Here is a 21,649-nt window from a genome sequence, read left to right as displayed (position 1 = left end):
GTATAACACACAGGATTGTGATTTTTGAGTGGTGCATCCACTCCTATAGACAGCTATGTGTGTACAGTACAGTACAGCTCACTTCAGACGGGTCTTTTTATAATACATATACTTTTTTTGTTTGTTTTTAAAGGAGAATGATGCCTGGTGCTCTTGGAACCCTCCTCAGAACAGCGGGGGGGAGAGGTACAGATTTGGCTCCCTGCCTCTCCCCGGCCTGTGGACCCGGCAGACCGGTGAGTGTGTTGTTACAATGTTACAATCATGTTATTACAGTTTTACAATGTCATTAGCGTTACAATGTTATTGCAAGATTACTACAATGTTGTTACAATGTTAAACAGTTTTCGAGGGAATTTGAGTACTTCCGGTCATTCCTTGAAATGTTGATTTCATCTCGGATCCAAATATTATACTTTTACCTCCACTACATTTATTTGAAAACATTAGTTACTTTGCAGATTTCTTTTAATACACAAACACTTGTGCAGTCTTACCAGCATTGATGATTGATTTGACATCGGCAATTCTGCATTGGCAATATTTAATCCACACAGCGTGGAGCGGGCAGCTGTAGGCTACTTTGGGACTGTTCGTGCAAAGTTGCAAACTCTTAATAAAATGCTATTCAATCAAACAATCATCAAACTATTTATATTAATCCAACCATCACGGTTTACATGTTGTCATGGAGGAAGAGGATCACATCCACTGTGGGTGAGTTCAACCTTAGGCTGACGCCATCCTCCTCTCTTCAGTGGTTCTTCCAGCTGCGCCCCATATGTAACCATTCTGTAGCTCCTGACCTACAGAATTAGTGTAGGCACTGAGGTTCACATGGGGCTACGTTTGCTGCTGCTGCTTGCAGCGCGTTGCAAGTTTGCAACAACAAGCGGTGCTGCTGCGCCACGCGTCCTGGTTAACCAGGACACAGAGAGACAGACTAGTCGGATAATTTTTATTCATATTTACACTTTATTTTCTATATATCGACAGCATGGGCGGCCCGAACCGTATCCCGACCACCAAGTATGGTAGGCAGGCAGTTCTAATAGACAACTTTAATGCTTGGTTTTAAGAAGGAAGCCTTCCTTCTTCCCCCCCCCCCACCCCCTCTCTCTCTCTCTCTGTGCCTGTGGTACACTGGAGATGCTGTGGGGTTTGAGAGCGTGTCAATCACAATTCATTTTCACATTTCAACAGCCTGATCGTGTGCATGGGGCTCAGGGTCTCTGCCGTGCTGACGTAGACGAGATCTGCAGGTTGCCGGAGAGAAGTTCAAAGACAGGCCGCTGACTGCAAAATTGTTGAACATAGATCTTATTCTCTCTCTCTCTCTCTCTCTCTCTCTCTCTCTCTCTGCCTAATATTCTGTATTTAGTTGTTGACGTTCTCCACGGCCCGCTAAGCTCCATGCCGTTTTCTTGTCAGGTCTGAATCACATGGATTGAAGGACGGGTGAGCTGTCTGTCCGCCTGTCTGCCTGATTTAGCTAAGTGTTTTATTGACTCGCTGACTGAATGGCAGGCTAGTTACATCATTTTGTTCAGCATTTCTGCCACCTGATGCCATATGATGACATTTAGCCTCTCAAACCCAAAACGTAGAACATGGGATACATCAGCTACTCCATATAGTAGTAGAAGTAGACTCACTTCAAGGTTAACTTGGGCACAACTCCAGTAGCGGGGCCCCTGACTGTTGTGTCTGCCCAGCGTTTTACTATCAGTGCCATTAAGTTTATTACAAGGTATAACTTTAGGAGAGTCTAGGACAGGACAGTGCGGGCAGGCGGCAAGACCGGAATACAGAGGAGCTCCTCGTAGTACACGCTGAATATTTTAACTCAACGCCACACTAAAAAAGCTATTAAAGGCCTAGCTGCTTTGGTAATGAGACGCATGTAGCTGCTTGCTCCTCTTGGCTTCTCGGGTTTCTGTAGAAGTCAGGGATTTATAATCTGAGGGTATTAAGTTGTCTGCGACTCTGCAGCCAGGCCTCCTCTCCTATTCCGTCAACCAGGCTGGAGTGCGCCTGCTTGCATAATGGAAAATGTGGTTAATCGTAGATTGACTTGTCTGGATGAGTGAGAGGAATACAAAGCATTGTATAGTTTGTCTGTTTCACACACAACTCTAATTTTGTCCTTGTACCCTTCTTGTTTCTCTTCTCTTCTCTTCTCTTCTCTTCTCTTCTCTTCTCTTCTCTTCTCTTCTCTTCTCTTCTCTTCTCTTCTCTTCTCTTCTCTTCTCTTCTCTTCTCTTCTCTTCTCTTCTCTCTGTCTTGTAATGTCTTTCTTTCTCCAAAGCTTTAGGAGTTCTATAGTATAGACCCCCTAAAGCTATACATTCTTTCACTTTGCCATCATGCTGTCTCTCCTTGGGGTGCCGCCACGCATCTCATGGTCGGCCAGTTTAAGCGTCCGTTGCCACCATTGTTTATCTCCCAATTTCTCTCAGTCAGGCCTGTCAGGGTATCAGTGAGCGGAATCTCCATCGCTACAAAGGAGAAGAGGGACGAAGTGTGGAGTAAAAGTCTCATTACATTTTTAAGCTGCCAAGTGTGAGCGGAATCCCCCTGCTGGGCGGCTCCCAGCGGCCTTTAGAGCCACTGGAGGAAGGGGAGTTAAACAGGGTGGATGAAACGGCAAGCAGCACCACAGAGCCCAGGAAAAGAGAGGAATTTGGATTTCAAAAGGAAAGTCAGCCTCTTTGCAATTCCTTCTCATTGCTGAGGAAGGCTCTGTCTGTCCGAAGCCCACGGCCCCTCATTGTGAATGAGGGAGATAAAGCCGCATAGCTATTTCCACAAGTTTCATTTTTACTGTACCTTCGTGGCTTACTTTATAATATGATAATAAGGATACATCTCTGCTTTCCCACTTAAGCCTGATTTACACTTCATTGTATAAACACAAAGCAGCACGTTGTGAGCCTATGCATCTGCTATTCTAGCTGCGCGACGCAGTCATATGACAATTATACAGTACATTTTGCCCATATAGGCCTAGGCTATTTTTGAGAATTTTCATCTATAATACCATGCTTAAAAAAGGGACACCAGGTTAATGCATGCTGGGCAAGACCTAATAGCCGGTTTAACTAAACGGATGTACCGGAATTTGGCAGAAGTACCGCCCATGGAAATGATGTTGACACTTTTGATGTTTACATTCTGATTCACAGTGTTGTGATTGGTCTCAAAAGATCGTTGTCGGGGGAAATACGTACGACGGAAGTCCCGCCCCTTACCTAACCCTAACCGCAAGCACGGGAGCAGCGCATGCTCGGCCGCACTTCACACCGTTGTTTCCGCATGTCGGTCCGTTGGTGTGTCTAATCTGCGTGTGCATCCCCCAGGCTTTTCTCTTCTCAGATGAGTAAAGGCTGGGAACGAGGCTATGGTTAATGTGCTTTAACTTTAACATGTTATACTTGCAATAGCTCACAGTGTGTCATGGTGCATGCCGTAAGTCAAGACCAATCCACCAATGATTCGCCATGCAACTCCTTGCAACATGCAACCACAAACAAAGAGCTTTCCAATGATCTGATATCTGACATAAGATTACCAGTGATCTCTATGTGCCAACAAATGCACAGGCATCACAGTTTTTTTTCCTCCATCTACGCCTGCAATGCTGATGTAATGACCGTGATGAATGACAGTATACGTTCGCTTCTGAGTAAAATGCCTTTGCTTTCATTTCCTCTCTTAATCAGAACACAATGCCGATAAAATAGCCCCGTTTCTTGCAATTCAGGCATCATATTTCATCAGCGTTGCTTGGAAGCAATTTCACTTTCCTTGAAACTTTGATGCGAAATCTACATTAGGCTGGGTTTGAACTCGGGGCATTAATTCATGGCGTGTGCCAATGACGTGGAGTTTATGGGGAGGAGAGCTTTGAATAAGTTTGAACAAATTATCTCTTACAATAGCATGCATGCACACACACGCACACGCACGCGCTCGCGCACACACACACACACACACACACACACACACACACACACACACACACACACACACACACACACACACACACACACACACACACACACACACACTGAATAAATGGATGGCTACATTCAGCCCGCATGTGCAAGTGCGCTTAGAAGGCCCATACTTTGCATTCAAGTTGTTTGCTTCCCCTCCTAATTATACTGATAAGGCATTCCCGCCCATTACTCCACCCTCACTATCCGGAGAAAAAATATATAAATACACATCCTATTTAGTGCTTGGTTAGTAAAATAATAGATGGCTGTAATCTATTAGGTTATTAGAATGTAAATTGCCTGGGAAGAAACAGTAGGGAGAGGGGGGGACGGGGACGCAACGCTTCTTGAGCCATAAACAGTAACTTAAAACATAATGGCAAGTAGATTATTTAATGAGTAGAAGCACAGAGATCTATCATCGCATGTGAAATACTGACAGTCAAGTGCTGCATCTCATTGAATACATAACTAGATCATGGTGGTCATCTGCCTGAGGCCTGCATAATGCTACTGTCTCTGGTGGCTTCCATCTTTGCTTTGGTCCATTGCACCTCTCTTAAAGGAGCGCTTCGCCCATTTTCATTTTATCTTCACATAACTGCCGGTGTTTAAACCTTTGTAGTGTATACAGTACACATTGGCTGTTTGAAACAAGCTCACAACATGTCGCACCGTGTTGTGAGCTTGTCGATCTGCTTCTCCCCCCCCCCCACCCCCAAAATGACAAATATGTACACAAAATGTACACAAATCTAAATCTTGTATGGCGGTCCCTGGCACAAATTATTTTCAGATGGGGTGTAGAACAAAGAGAGGGCTTGCAACTCACTTTAGGATGAGTTGGTCTTTGTCAAGGGTCTGTGGACAAATACATATTATTTTGGGGGTCCTTGAATGTTTGTGAACCACTGGTTTAAACAACATTAGGAAGGAAGCCCAAATAACCAAATTACACTTTAAAACGAGCCCAAAAAAACGCAACTACCAATTTTTAACAAGCGACTTTCCAGAAAAATAAGTCGCTTATAACAAGCAGACATGGCAACACTGATAACTGGTCCATACTAATGAGCGTATATATGACACATTGTCTACTCTATTGGCGGGCTTATGGACAGTTCAGAAACCTGCCTACCAATGACATCATCAATTGATTCCAAGCTAATGGAAACTACAGCCGTTCTCTGGAAGGTTAGCATTCTGAAATATAAGCCATTGTTCCATTAGCATTAATAAAAAAATAAAAAGTTTGAAATCTTGTTTGAAATGGCCAAATATGCCAAGTGACAATGTTTCTGAGCTGTCCACAGCCCACCTCTGAGACACAGACCGAGTAGTAGAAATTGTGCCATCTTTTGCCTGATGAAAAATAAGTTCTTTGGTGTGCAATACAGTAATACAGTGTGTCTCTCCACTATAATGAGCATTGGTGAGGACCAATTATATGAAGACCTGTTGAAAATGGGTGAAGTGCTCCTTTAAAGCCTGATTCATACAGACGAATCTATAGCCGATCTACAAGCTCACAGAGCATCACATCCACCACGCAGCGTGAGCTTATAGTCAGCTATAGTCGTCGTTTCCTTCCGTCTTAGCTCAGCGGTATATAAAGATTGCATGAGAGGGAGACCGCAGATTCAAATCCCGCTCATACAGGGACATACAAAGCTCACGGATTGCAGCTTTTAAAAAAATCACCCGGTTCACACACTTCTAAGTGGACTTCCCCCTCCATCTCCTCGTCTTCCCTTTTCTTCTCCACTTAACCCTCGCGCTGCTCCTGCTTCCATCTCAGTCCTGTGTGTGTGTGTGTGTGTGTGTGTGTCAGATGAAACAGGCTCCAATCCCGGGCTAAGCTGTAGCAGCTAGATATGGAGGTGAAATTAGCCTGTGGCTCTGTGGACCTGACCCACTCACTGACCCCCCCCCCCCCTCCCCCCTCATCTCCATGTCACTCTGTCCCGGTACTTCCGTCCAACATGGCCCCACTGAATCCTGGCAATTTGCTTTACAGCTCCAGCGTTTAAATGTTTAATTGGGCCATCCATGCTGTGATGTGCGTGTGTGTGAGTGAGTGCTGAGTGGTGAGGCCACGGGTTGCGTGATAGGTGACGTGGGTGGTGGTGGTGGTGGTAGAGTTGTGTGTGTGTGTGTGTGTGTGTGTGTGTGGAATAGGGTGGGACGGGACAGCGCGACCCTAGCAAAAGGTCACACATCTGACCTGTCATCGCCCTGTAGCACCAGAGTTGGACTAATGCGGCGCTCAGGCCTTAAAGCACTGTGCATACCATTAAACACAGATCCATACAGCGCAGTCCGCATAGTCGCTCTATGTGAGTGATGGAGACGAGCTCTTTGAGAATGCACTTACACGTCGTGCACATACACACGTACACACACACACACACACACACACACACACACACACACGTACACACACACACACACACACAAGCATGGCACGGCACAGGCCTGTGTACGCACACAATGTCATCATGCCATGCAAGCATGTATGGCTTACACGCACGCACGCACGCAAGCACACACGCATGTGCACACGCACAGTAGCACACACACATAGGTGAGACAGAGAGACAATCTCTCACACACTCAGCCCCCCCCCACAGGTTTTCCTCTCTCCCACTCACACATACATATGAAGAGCCTACTCCCCCCCCCCCCCCCCCCCCCATCCGAACATGAATAACGCAAATGTATTCAGCTCAAGTCCTCCGAGCTGGAAAATAAGATCAGTCAGCGAGCCTTTGACCCTTGCCCATGGCTGTACGAGCATGTGACAGAGAAACAGAGAGAGACCAATGTTGCCATGTCCGCTTATTATAAGCGATTTTGGGCTTGTAAATATTGGTAAAACTAAAATTGTGTGGTTTAAACAATTGTTTTATGTCATGGACCCCCACATGCATGTGTTAATTGTCCACATATGATTCTAAAAACAAAAAAATGTTTCAAAAATATGTCAATTTTTTTACCGTTTTCACAGCTCACAAGCTCACAACGCATCGCATCGCAGCACATTCTGAGCTTGTAGATTCGCTTTTGTCAAATAGCCGATGTATATAGGTTTAAAGTAGTAATGTGGTCGCTCTCGCAGAGAGAGAGAGAGAGAGAGAGAGAGAGAGCGCCAGACAGACAGACAGACAGACAGACATGAGAGAGATATAGAGACACAGAAAGAGAGAGAAGAGCATGCAGGTGCATATGTGAGCGCCTCATGCATATGTGCGGCTGTGTCTCTGTACTTGTTAATGCACGCACATGCGCGTGAGTGTGTGTGTATCTATAAAATTTGATAGGCCTGCACAGGCCCATGCTTCGGGGGATTGGCTGGCCGCAGGAAAACGTTCTTATTAGCTGCAGCGTTTACATCCAGTGCACTCCGTTAGCTAACTACGCTATTGGCTGGACATTATTCATGGTCACCCCCCATCTCTGTTTCATCAGCCACTGCCTTGTTATAGCAGGAGGACACACACTCATGCACACACTCACACACATGCACAAGAATATTATGCACACACGCCCACAAACACACACGTGTATACAGTACACAACTGCATACTGTACACATGCACAGAGATTATATGCACAGAACCACAGGCATAATGTACAATACATAAAAGTGTGTTTGTGCGTGCTGACATGCACGGATTGCACGCACACGCACTGGCTGACTCAGTTCATATAGTTCGTTACAAAAATTACTCATTTAGGAATGACGCTATTGCTTCTAACAGTTGTCAAATGAGGGCCGGGGGCCAAGGATGCCCTTTTACAAGTATATACTGTATGTCTCGTTATCGAGTGGTCTTTGGGCACTTTGAGTTCAATATGTATATGTAATGCTTTCCAATATTTCTTCACTCCGAATGACTGTGAATGAATGGTACAGTAAGCCAACATGTTTTTCCTTCTAAAAAGGAATCGATACGTATGGATAAATGACTGCTTTTACCCTGGTCAAGTTGGAACTTCAGTATATGATCAAACTGGACACAAGTTGACGCGGTATCTACAGTATGTACACTTCAAGGTTTGATCAAGACTATTGACCAGCCTGACTTAAAGGGATTGTGACAATTAAAAAAAGGTTTTCTAATCTCAATTGCACCCAAAAAACATAACTTTTAACATTCAGTAGATTTTCTGTGATCTGGGGTTTTCTGGCTCAAACAGGTGCTCTGATTTGCCGGCAGTTTGTGATGTAAGAGCCTGCAAATCCCATATATGTCAATGGGATTTGCCAGCAGATGTCACTGTTTTCACTGTGTTGCCTGTTTTCATTGTAGCTAAAAAGGCTTCCAAACCCCAAAGAAAACTTCAGACCACAGAAAATCCACTGAATGTTCAAAGTTCATGTTTTTTGGGTGTAATTGAGGTCATAAAACCTAAAAGAAAAAAGAAAAATAAATTAAAATGAATGTCATAAAACCTTTAAGTATAGACACTATTTGAATAGGCCTGACTAACACAGGAGGCATGGTGGTCTGCTGGTGCTTTGCTCATCTTTGTGAGAGACAGACATACTATGGCTTCATAATACAGTGTATGACATAGGGGTGGGACGATATGGGCACCTCATCATACCATATCTGTGGCGATATTAGGTCCTCGATAATGATAATACTACACAGTGTATATGACATAGGGGTGGGACGATATGGGCACCTCATCATACCATATCTGTGGCGATATTAGGTCCTCGATAATGATATCACAATATTTGATATATTGCAATATTCAATATTGCAAGAGATTTCATCAGCGATATATCACGATATCTGTAACTGAAAATGAAAAGTCAACCATAAAAGGCAAAAATCTGGAATTATGTAGGCCTATTTATTCCAATAATTGAAAACAAGATTTTTTTTGTGTCACAAACTGGTCATGAATCTTGCCTCCGCCAAACAGCAACTTTGCAACTTGTCCACGACCACAACCTATTACTATTTACTACTAGTACTAACTAACCAATATCACGATATTGCCTAAGCCCTCTCTCCTCCACCAGGCAAGCTCAGCCCTGCTGCAGGATATGAGATGCTGATCAGATTTCTATAATCAATTTACCAGAGCAGGAGGTATAAATCCTGTCCATTCACTCCTCACTGGCCTTCCTTCTTCTCTCCCCCGTCACCCCCCCCCCTCTCTCTCACTGTGTCTCTCTCTTTCTGTCTTTCTACCTCTCTTCCTCCCTATCAGCCCCCTGCTTATAGTCGGATGAATAATTCAGCAGCCGATGTGGTGAAAGGTGGAGTAAACAAGTCTATTGCCTAATATCCCGAGAGGCTGCCAAAGGAGAGACGAGTGAGGGGAGAGAGAGATAGGGGTGTGTCTGTGTGTCTGTAATTCTGTATGTCTGTGCGAGTGTGTGGGTTAGGGTTGTGGGGGGTAGCAGGGGGTGGTGTGTGTGTGTGTGTGTGTGTGTGTGTGTGTGTGTGTGTGTGTGTGTGTGTGTGTGTGTGTGTGTGTGTGTGTGTGTGTGTGTGTGTGTGTGTGTGTGTGTGTGTGTGTGTGTGTGTGTGTGTGTGTGTGTGTGTGTGTGTGTGCGCCATCCGCGCGTGTGTGTGGGAGAGCAGAGAACGTGAGTGCGGTGGATGGGAGGCAGTATCTATTGAGCACGGACATCCACACAGCCTATCCTGGAGGCCCGCAGTCATTTGCACTTAGATTGACCCCAAGGTTGCACCAAAATGCCACTGCCAGCTTTTACTACTACTCCCCCACCCCCCATTCTCTGTCTCTCTTGAGCCACACACTGGCGACCATAAATAATGAAATCATACAGTGAAACGCAGCACCTGTGTGTGTATGTGTGTGACTGTGTGTGTGAGAGAGATGGAAGAGAGTTCAGGGTCCCTGCTTTTCTCAGAGGCGAGAGTTCCTCAAACAAAAGAGAGGATAAAAGCAGAGGGTACTTCAAGCCGTTGTATAATACAGGCTGCGCGACCCCGCCTGGGCCGAGTGATGCCGCAACAGAATAACTCTATTCAGGTTTGGAGTGCAGAGTAAGTAGCTTTTGTTTCAATACCCTCAAGCGGGACCCGGACTAAACATGAGACACATGCAAATAAACCACAACACACCTGCCATTTGCTCAGCAAATTCAATAGAGTAGTGAATTTTCCGGATTAGTTTTATGTGGCCACGGCAACGGCCATCATACCCTGGAGTTCTGTTCAATGGTTATGCAAGTGGAGCTTAATAAATGCAGTGGACTTTAGCCTGCCCCAAAAATGTCATCATTATTCAGAAAATTGTTGTGTGGAGATGACATTTCAATATAACAATTAGAACATTAATTAAAAAGTCATGGGTTGAATTGGGTGAATATGTTTTCTTCTCAGAGCTGTGATATTTATGAGGACAGTTGATGTGCTTTGTATGAGTGGGAAGGTTCAAAACTGAGGGTTGAGGGCTCTTCATCATGAGAGGTTTCCACATACTTGTTGTGTGTGTGTGTGTGTCAGGGTTAGAAATTAACTTTTTGGGTTATTAAACATTGTTACAACTTAAACGTACTTAATGAGTACAAATCAACTGAAATCAGTGCTATTCTTTAAAACAACCGTTGGCTTTGGCATGATCAACTCTTATATGACTCCATGTTAAAGCCTCAAGGCCTATTCATACATACAGTTTTAGGTGATAAAAAACGACAACATGACGTCACACCGTGGTGGTCAGTGCTCCACTGCTCACCGTGGTGGTCAGTGCTTCACTGCTCACCGTGGTGGTCAGTGCTTCACTGCTCACCGTGTGAGCAGTGATGGTGGCAGTGAAGAACTGACTTCACTGCTCACCGTGGTGGTCAGTGCTTCACTGCTCACCATGGTGGTCAGTGTTTCACTGCTCACCGTGGTGGTCAGTGCTTCACTGCTCACCGTGGTGGTCAGTGCTTCACTGCTCACCGTGGTGGTCAGTGCTTCACTGCTCACCGTGGTGGTCAGTTCTTCACTGCTCACCATGGTGGTCAGTTCTTCACTGCTCACTGTGGTGGTCAGTGTTTCACTGCTCACCATGGTGGTCAGTTCTTCACTGCTCACCGTGGTGGTCAGTGCTTCACTGCTCACTGTGGTGGTCAGTTCTTCACTGCTCACCGTGGTGGTCAGTGCTTCACTGCTCACTGTGGTGGTCAGTGTTTCACTGCTCACCGTGGTGGTCAGTTCTTCACTGCTCACCGTGGTGGTCAGTTCTTCACTGCTCACCGTGGTGGTCAGTTCTTCACTGCTCACCATGGTGGTCAGTTCTTCACTGCTCACCGTGGTGGTCAGTTCTTCACTGCTCACCGTGGTGGTCAGTTCTTCACTGCTCACCATGGTGGTCAGTGTTTCACTGCTCACCGTGGTGGTCAGTGCTTCACTGCTCACCGTGGTGGTCAGTGCTTCACTGCTCACCGTGGTGGTCAGTGCTTCACTGCTCACTGTGGTGGTCAGTTCTTCACTGCTCACTGTGGTGGTCAGTGTTTCACTGCTCACCATGGTGGTCAGTTCTTCACTGCTCACCGTGGTGGTCAGTGCTTCACTGCTCACTGTGGTGGTCAGTTCTTCACTGCTCACCGTGGTGGTCAGTGCTTCACTGCTCACTGTGGTGGTCAGTGTTTCACTGCTCACCGTGGTGGTCAGTTCTTCACTGCTCACTGTGGTGGTCAGTTCTTCACTGCTCACCGTGGTGGTCAGTTCTTCACTGCTCACCATGGTGGTCAGTTCTTCACTGCTCACCATGGTGGTCAGTTCTTCACTGCTCACTGTGGTGGTCAGTGTTTCACTGCTCACCATGGTGGTCAGTTCTTCACTGCTCACCGTGGTGGTCAGTTCTTCACTGCTCACCGTGGTGGTCAGTGTTTCACTGCTCACCATGGTGGTCAGTTCTTCACTGCTCACTGTGGTGGTCAGTGTTTCACTGCTCACCGTGGTGGTCAGTTCTTCACTGCTCACCGTGGTGGTCAGTTCTTCACTGCTCACCGTGGTGGTCAGTTCTTCACTGCTCACCGTGGTGGTCAGTTCTTCACTGCTCACCGTGGTGGTCAGTTCTTCACTGCTCACTGTGGTGGTCAGTTCTTCACTGCTCACCGTGGTGGTCAGTGTTTCACTGCTCACTGTGGTGGTCAGTTCTTCACTGCTCACTGTGGTGGTCAGTGTTTCACTGCTCACTGTGGTGGTCAGTTCTTCACTGCTCACTGTGGTGGTCAGTGCTTCACTGCTCACCATGGTGGTCAGTTCTTCACTGCTCACCGTGGTGGTCAGTGTTTCACTGCTCACAGTGGTGGTCAGTTCTTCACTGCTCACTGTGGTGGTCAGTGTTTCACTGCTCACTGTGGTGGTCAGTTCTTCACTGCTCACTGTGGTGGTCAGTGCTTCACTGCTCACTGTGGTGGTCAGTTCTTCACTGCTCACTGTGGTGGTCAGTTCTTCACTGCTCACCGTGGTGGTCAGTGCTTCACTGCTCACTGTGGTGGTCAGTGTTTCACTGCTCACTGTGGTGGTCAGTGTTTCACTGCTCACTGTGGTGGTCAGTTCTTCACTGCTCACCGTGGTGGTCAGTGTTTCACTGCTCACTGTGGTGGTCAGTTCTTCACTGCTCACCGTGGTGGTCAGTGCTTCACTGCTCACTGTGGTGGTCAGTGTTTCACTGCTCACTGTGGTGGTCAGTTCTTCACTGCTCACTGTGGTGGTCAGTGCTTCACTGCTCACTGTGGTGGTCAGTGTTTCACTGCTCACTGTGGTGGTCAGTTCTTCACTGCTCACTGTGGTGGTCAGTGTTTCACTGCTCACTGTGGTGGTCAGTGCTTCACTGCTCACCGTGGTGGTCAGTGCTTCACTGCTCACCGTGGTGGTCAGTGCTTCACTGCTCACCGTGGTGGTCAGTGCTTCACTGCTCACTCAAACACATCTCTCTGTTTTTACTAAAACAACAACATGACGTCACGCCGTGGTGGTAAGCGCTTCACTGCTCACCCAATCACATCTCTCTGTTTTTACATCCACCGAAACGCTCACCTAAAACTGTAGTATGAATAGGCCTTTAGTGCCATGATTTCGGCACATTTTCTGTTTTTCTTAATACTTCTTCTTTTGTGTGAGGATGTTTTGCCTATGTCTTTTCTCTTTGCCATTGTGAACTGCAGTTCCTCTGGCACAAGTGGAAAAGCATGGACTGACATATCAGGAGTTCAGGACCATGTCATGTGTTATCAAATTAATCCCTTTTTTGCCAATTAACTGATTTTGAGGGCACAATGGTCCATTTTCATTTTTTTTCTCCACACACTTAATTTGGGTGTAATTTGTGTGGGTGTACTTTGTGTGGTTGTACTTTGTGTGCGTACTGTGTGTGTGTGTGTGTGTGTGTGTGTGTGTGTGTGTGTGTGTGTGTGTGTGTGTGTGTGTGTGTGTGTGATGAGTTGCTGTGCAGGTGTGTACGTACGAGCATGGGAGATGTACTCACGGGCATGGTCTGACTGCCGTGGAGGGCACTGATTGCAGACTGGGCTTCGGTGTGTGTGGAGAACTTTACAAAGGCACAGCCTGAAAGAGACAATACACACGTTGAAGAATAATTATCGTCGGTGCACAAGCAAAAAAAGGGACAGAAATTGTGCCTTTTTATTAAAATCCACAAAGGGAAGCACGTCAAAACATTGTAGAGAAGCACTGGGAGACTCCCTTTGCACAGCAGGCTGCCCCACTCTAGGCAGCAGGCAGGCAGACAGGCAGGCCGGGGCTGCAGGCAACAGATTTCACTGATGAAGCAGAAAAGCACGCTATTTAGTGCCACATGCCTGTCTGTGCATATTAAATATTAGCTAACCTTGCTAAATTCACAATATGTTAAAGAGGACTACCCCTCGCTTCAAGCCCTACGTGGCAATAACACACATATTTGGGAAATTAATGTATTCCTCAAATTCACAAGGTCCAGAGTCAAAGTTTTAATATCATTAAGCCCTCTAGCTATAGGATCGTTTCAAATGATGCTGAGCAGTCGGCTGCATACATGTGACCTTCCAAGATGTTTAAGCTTCAACAACAAATTAGCTTCATTTTGTAGTAGTAAAGTAGTAAAGTAGTAAAACAGTTTTGAATGTTAAATTGTAGGCCTATACTTTGTTTTGGTTTCTGGTGAGGCATTGATTATTGTCACTTCCTTGTAAGAGTCCAGATTTCTCAGGAGGCACTGATTGCAACTCTTTCTCTTTCACTCCATTTCTTTGTAACAATCTTCAAATGATTCATCCATAGCATCATATCCTAGCAAGTTCTCTTGCAGTTTTCCCAAGCAACATTTTGAAGTCAGCAAGCTAAAATGGGGAAATCGGGAGTTGTACTGAAGTAAAAAATAAAATAAAATATGGTTTTAAAACTGCATTAGAAAACACTAATGAACAGGATGTATCATTTGCAGTCCAACATTTTGAGCGGTTCAACCAAGAGAGCAGAATAGAGTACTTCTGATTTAGACTTAAGCCTCAGTTATACTTACAGTAGTTGCGTGTCAAAAATAGCCGATGTACAAGCTCAGGACTCGCTGTGCTGTGGTGCGTTTAGAGCTTGCAGATCGGCTATTTCCAGTGCGCGACACTGCCGTGCAACAAAGTATAAATCAGACCTAAGAGAGCACACACAAATCTTGCTGGAGCTGCTGCAGCAGCAGAGAGAAATTCTGTTCAACTGCTTTTCTGCTACGCCCGTTCTCTCAGCAGGGAGCGCCGGAATTGTTTTGACGTCCATCTTTCCCTCTCTTACTCCAAAAACCACTGCAGAGTCAGATCGCTCCAGCTTCAAGCCCCCACAGATATAATTCCACAATAAGCCCTGCGCTGGTGAATGGGTTTGAGAGATGTGAGAAACCACTGTTCACTTTGCTCTTTGCTGCTTGTCAGGGGGAATTGATGTCTCCAAGTTTTTGGCTGTCTAAAAAAGTAGGGGGGGAAGAAAAGAAAGGAATAGAAGAGGCCCTGCAGACCAGGACTGCAGTGTCCCTGTTCCAGAACAATCCTCACATTTATTTAACTCTAAGAATGTAGAAACACTGATAGTTACCATTAAATGGACACTGCAGTGTCCCTGTTCCAGTACAATCCTCACATTTATTTCACTCTAGGAATGTAGAAACACTGAGAGTTACCATTAAATGGACACTGCAGATTTTATTGTAAGGTCAGAAGTAGTCATGTGTTCATAAGAAAAATATCCTGTACTTCTGAAATAAGTGAATATGAATGGCACGATGCCCAATGGCATTCATTCACATACTGTAAATACTACAACATGTTATTGACGACTCTTTGACTTTGTAATTATATCCACAAAATAGCCTCATTAGTATTTATGTGGTGCACGACGCAGCTGTAAATAGTCTATCTTGCTATTTGAAGTTTCTGGCCTTTAGTTTGAGGGCACTAAGCGTTAATGTTTATCGGCAGAGCAATTGATGGGTTGGCAAGTTTGACACGCAGCAGTGGCACCGCTACAGCTGGTGCTGACAGACCTAAAAGCTGGGCCTAATGAAAAGGGACAATCCACCATAAGGACATTGACCTTTATTGCACTTTACATCTGCATTTTATTTTCGACCAGTGTGCCTATTGATTATATGTGGCTTTGTATATAAAGGGGAAGAGGAACAATGTTTGTTTGGCCAGTTTGATTGGAATATTAGAAATATTACTGACACACAGACATCAGGAATGCTCAAATGCGCTATCGAGAGAGTTACAACACTCCCACCATTGTAAACGGAAGAATATTCATATAGTATTCAATATTCATTCATTTATTGCCAAAACCATCTTGGAATTAGTTTCAGTGTGCTGAGAGATAACAAGAACAAGAAGAATGTGGAAGTAATGCTTGCCATCGGGCAACCAGTAGTTCCAATTCCAAACACTGCTGTGTGTAGTTCCAACATTGAAGCCTAATTGGTGTTGATGAAGCATGTGTGATAGCTGAACCATGTAGTCGTGGTGAGAACAAAGTGTGTCATTATTCTCTCTTTCAATCTCTTTCTGGGAATGAATGCCACATCCACAAGTCAGTCTCTACAGGGGGACAATCTCCTGGAAGCAGGTCCATTTGGTTCCATTTGTTCACTCTCAGAGTTACAGTAGGCTACACACCCCTAAGGGTCCATTTGGAACCCCCTCGAGGAACCACAAGGGTCCCTGGACCCCAATTTGAGACCCACTGGCGTAGCAGAGTCTTCCCAGTGAGCAAACATCATCAGCATCCTGACTGTGTTTGACCAGAATGGAACACAACCTTAATTAACCATCATTGGTAACACCTATGACAGAAATAAGGAATAGGCACAATTTCTTTCCAATACAGAGAAGCTATTGTACATTGTAAAAACATCGCTGTTTGAAGGCATTAGAATTCTGTTTTTTTGCATTGTGTACATGCATTGCATTGTGTACGTGGAATCTGACTGATTTGCTCTGTTCAGCAGACAATTTTTCTCACTTTGCCTGACCATGCATGGTCCTATTTGACTCATATTTCCATACGTCACTAATTATGTAGGCAAGTCAGGAAGTCACTTATGTTTTACATCGCAAGTCCCAACCCTTTTAAATTATTTTTTATGCTTGTTCATAATATATTTTTAATATATTTGTCTTTCTTTTTAACCCGTGCCCCCCCCCTCCCCCCCCCCCCCCTTTTGTGCTGTATTTTTAACCTTATTGTATGCCTGTATGAGCTGTGGGATCATCTTAATTTCCCCTCTGTCTGTCTGTCTCTGTGACCCCCAAATGGGAACCGGTTCAGTTCTTTTTGGTTCTTAGTCCATGAGCCAGAGTTCCAAAATTGGTGGGAAGAACTAGACCTATATTAAATTGTTTATAGGATCATTACAAGTACCGGTAAATTAATACATGATAACCCTTCCACAGTAGTAGCTTTTTCATATTTTTTATTATTTTGCATATTTTCCTACATAATGCACCATTTGCATATTTGAAAATGTAAAATTAAATTTTACATTTTCAGATATGCAAATGATTTTGTGATACAATGAATAAATCATTGTCTTCGTGTAAGTACTCAACTGGGGAAGTTTCATGGTGATAACAATCTAATATAAGTATGGTTTTGCACACTAAATTCATAATAACATTCCAAATTTTGGAGCTTTGGCTCATGGACTAAGAACCAAATAGAACTGAACCAGTTCCAATTGGGAACCAACCGTTGGAAAAGGGGCCTGCCTGTGTCTATATCTATCTATCTACTGTATCTATCTTGATCTGAGTGAAAGCGGAGGATTGTTCCAGTCAGATAATATAGGGATGTTGTGTTGAAGGGATGTAGGGATGTTGTGTTGAAGATTTTTCCAGTCAGATAATATAGGGATGTTGTTTCTGAGGCTCCGAGGCTACAGTGGTCTCACTGCTCCATTGTTTTTGCATCATTGGACACTATGGTTCCTAGTTCCTACCTTTGCTGTTTCCATCAGGACCTCTTAGGACCGTGCACTCCTCGATGACTCCGTAGGGCTCAAAGAGGCGGTAGACATCCTCCTCTGTCTGTTGTTTGTTCAGCATCCCCACGAACAGCTTCCTGTCTTCTGGAACAAACAGCAACAAAAGAGGTTAACACTGCAATTCAGGCCTTTAGTTTTAATCCATTAAACATTATTGTAAACCAATCAGACCAACTATTATGGTAGAGCAGTGATTCTTGTGGGTTGCGGGGCCCACTGGTGGTCCGTGAGGGTAGTGCAAGTGTGCCCCCAAATAATTGGGAAAACACTAACATTTTAATGATATTATGACATATATAAAAAAATATATGTGTAGAAACAATTTAAAACCTTGACAAAAGGTCCGGGCACCTATAGGCTCCAATGTAGCCTCGCGTTGACCCGCATTGTGGGTTGGACGGCCTTTGCTGCGTGTCACTTCCCATCTCTCTCTCCCCGTTTCCTCTACTGTACTATCAAAACGAATGATATATAGGTACTATATATACCCTACTCTTCCATTGAGACATAGACCCTGGTATCAGGTGGGACGCCTATTGAAGGATTGAAAAGCAGTGAAGCTCATACTGTATATCCACAATACTATATGCCCTTGGACAAACGGGGATTAGTAGAAAATGTGCTCTCTCTCTCCAGTGGGATGACCCGGGTTACAATCCAAGGTAGGACATAAAAGTTATAGATTACAGCTTTATATATTGTATTTTATAACTCTGACCTTTGAACTCTGTACATTATTAAGCCAGTACATGAACACACTAACAGTAACACTCGTCTCTGTCTCTCTCTCTCTCTCTCTCTCTCTCTCTCTCTCTCTCTCTCTCTCTCTCTCTATATATATATATATATATATTTGGTCCAGCTCATTTGATCCCGGGTTGAGCTCGCCTTGCATCATCACATTGTATTGTCTCTTTGCCAAGACTGATCATTTTAATCTGCAGTATAATTGGATTTGCTCCCATACGGACGCTGCTTATGGGGGCAAGTTAGTGGTCAGGGGCTCCTGGCCCTGAGGGAAGAGACGAGCACGGCGGGATGGGGGAGGGACTGATGAAGCAGCCACACGCACACACACACACACACCCACGTGCGCAGACCCAATGAGGAGAAACGTCCTGGTTTAGAAACAGCCGGAGCTTGAGGCATCTCTCGCCTGTTCTTCACCATCTTTTGTCCCTCTCTCTCTCTCTCTCTCTCTCTCTCTCTCTCTCTCTCTCTCTCTGTTTCTATAGTCTTCAGCTTTTTCCAGCTCTTCACGTCCCCATCGCTCCCTCTCTCTTTATCTCTCTCGTTCACAGCTAATTGCTGCTGATCCAGTATTTTTCATGTAGCTGGAGAAATATTTCAGGGGGGGCTGAACAATGGCCTGTCTCTCCGGTGTGCAGCGAAAGGCTGAGAGACATGCCATGAATAACGCTGCCGTTTCAATAGGTCCGCTGTATCCTACGGAGGCCTGTTAAACGCTGTGGGATCTGCTCCGTACCTTGACCTGACACGCCGTGTTTACTGATGTACCTCGGCCTTGTATGATTAATGCCGTGGCGCGCCTGTGTCTCTGCCGGCCAACGCAACACCACTGAAACATTCCCTGTTCGTACAGACTGTTCCTCCAACTCTGACCTCGTGAAGCCAAGAGAGACAGAGGGAGAGAGACAGAATCAAAGATAAGACTCAATTGTAACATCCTGATGGTCATTTAACTCTGAGAGCCACATGGTTCCACTTGCTGGTTATAACCCAGAGTTTCTGATTATAACGAATAGCGGTCACTGCTGCTGCTGTGGGGATGCGTCTCTGAGCGGCGTCATCACTCTCTACCGGAGGTAATGCACGGTGTCAGAGTTGAACTGCATTTTCCCATGATGACTACCGCGTACTACTGGGAGTGTCGTGCCGTCGCTGTGCCCGTGACCCAGACGTTAGCCCATACCGGCACACCCCTGACCCAGACGTTAGCCCATACCGGCACACCCCTGACCCAGATGTTAGCCCATACCGGCACACCCCTGACCCAGACGTTAGCCCATACCGGCACACCCCTGACCCAGTCGTTAGCCCATACCGGCACACCCCTGAGTCTGACCCAGTCACTATAGGCGCTCCTATAGCAGCTGTACCCGCGCTGCCTCGTGCGGCGGGGCGTGGGTAGGGTACTGGAAGGAGCGTGTCCGCACCGCCCCCACTGATGCACCTTTAGAATAATCGCCCGTGTCAGAGTGCTGTCTAGGGAGGGGGCGTCCCTGGTGTGGCCTCCTTATTGCAAGTGGCAGGATCAGAGGCTATGTATCAAAATGGAAGTGATGCAATGTGACAACTGTCAGGGTGGATTGGAGAGCATTTATCTGCAACAAAAAAAAAGAAAGAAGGGGAAGCCGTGAACTGGAAAATAAAAGGCCAAGACGGTCCTTCCTTTTTGCCGGAGGGGGGAATGTAAATTTGCGAGCCTGCGTCATGGGCGGGGGAGGGGGTAGAGACCTGGATTTGGTTCTTCACAGATCATACTGTATAATCCCCATAGACCACGTCACCCCACCCCATACACACAATAGGGTGCACGCACGCACGCACGTACGCATGCACACACACACACACACACACACACACACACACACACACACACACACAGAGTCACGTTGCCCACCCCATAGAGACAGTCACCTTTCGCCTCGCCGCTATATGGCCCTCATAACTCTGCAGTGGCTCCTCCAGTGCTTCCTGGTCCGGTGCGTGATGGGAGTGTGACAGCCTATGGATTAATGTATGCGGTTGACCTATATCAATTTGATATGAGCTGCAGTGTGACGATCACAGCGTGAACAGACCTCATGTGGCACATCTTTAAAATACGATACTGTAACCGTCGCCCCCCTCCCGTCCCCCCACCGCGCTGATAGATTGCTCACTGGGAAATCACCACCAGCTGAATGGAATAATTTTTATTGCACTACCCGGCGTATCACGAATTGGCCACTATATATCATATTCTTCTGTAATATTGGTTTATGGTGGGCTACAAAAGAAGCCCCTTAAGTTGGTGAGCCATGTTGTTCCATCTCGGCGTGGCATTTTAGGGCTGGTGTTTTCATCTATAAAATGAGATCATCTGAACCCTGGCCTATATACTGTACATCCAGCGGGTGGCAGGAATGTCATATTTACAATTAGACGTAGACTTATTTAAATTCTGTCCCAAATGCCAGTATGGAAATTGGAAAAAGGGACGTGTGTGTTCTGTACCCTCAGGAACACGTGGCATTTTCTAACTATAAATTAATAGATGTTCCTAAATGCTTACTTTTTTTTAAATGGCAGATTCCTTAACATGTCGATGTTTTTAATTGGTCTGGTTACGAAACAGAAAAAACAAACAAAAAAAACATCTCCTTTTAAATGTGAATTGTTTAAATCTGGTCTCCTTTTTGTGTTTTCTGCTTGTTAACAGTGTTCTTAATTATGCTCATGTACGCCTGTCTTGGCCAAAGATGTGTTTAATCTCAACGGTGCACCAAGCTTGGGTTGAATAGTCGTTAAATAAAACATTCAAATGATCAATTTAAAAATGAACTCTGAGCTCTTTTCACTGCACAGAGAGAGAGAGAGAGTGGGGCATGGAAAACAAGCTAACAATGCATGAAAGCAGATCATGTACTGTAGAAGATCTGTTCCACCGACCATAGCCCATTCAAACCGGTAAGGCATCGGAGTCATTGTAGATCTTTGCGTTGGCTATTCCAAAACGTCAGTTATATGCACACAGCGCTGCGAGCTTATACACCTGCTATTTTTTTATTTTTTTATCTTGAAGGTGTGAGAACTAGTGCTTCAGAAGGCATTGGTGGAATGGGCCTCATTGCAGGTCTTAATGGAATAGAGGAGGCCTCTGCCTCGCCAGCTCTGCGTCTAAAATGGCACCTTGGGAATTCAGCTCTTGTGTTCATCAGCGACGGGAACATTATCTTGTTTATCTACAGCACTGCGTGCACCCCGCCACCCACCCATACACACACACACGTACAACAACACATGTACACACGCAATTATGGTGATGAGGGAAAGGGGAGGGGCGGATAGAGAGAGAGAAGGAGGTAGAGAGAGAGTGAAACAAACTAAATTTTCACAACAGCATACACGCA

The 21,649-nt window shown here is 45.4% G+C and overlaps 1 protein-coding gene across 1 annotated transcript in view; it reads right to left on the bottom strand.

Annotated features, from left to right (window-relative positions):
* celf5a (cugbp, Elav-like family member 5a) overlaps positions 1–21,649 on the bottom strand; it is a gene marked incomplete at its 5' end in the record, with an annotated part of 313,555 nt that overhangs the window by 44,906 nt on the left and 247,000 nt on the right. Inside the window, 2 exons of the mRNA XM_080770760.1 lie at positions 13,476–13,555; positions 17,469–17,597. Of these exons, the coding sequence (XP_080626886.1) occupies positions 13,476–13,555; positions 17,469–17,597 (209 nt within the window). The remainder of the gene's footprint in view (positions 1–13,475; positions 13,556–17,468; positions 17,598–21,649) is intronic.

Source organism: Protomyctophum bolini, assembly GCF_963924005.1.
Source record: "Protomyctophum bolini genome assembly, chromosome: 8".
NCBI lineage: Eukaryota > Metazoa > Chordata > Actinopteri > Myctophiformes > Myctophidae > Protomyctophum > Protomyctophum bolini.
The sequence above is the reverse complement of the archived record's forward strand: the minus strand, read 5'-3'. Positions and strand labels throughout refer to the sequence as shown.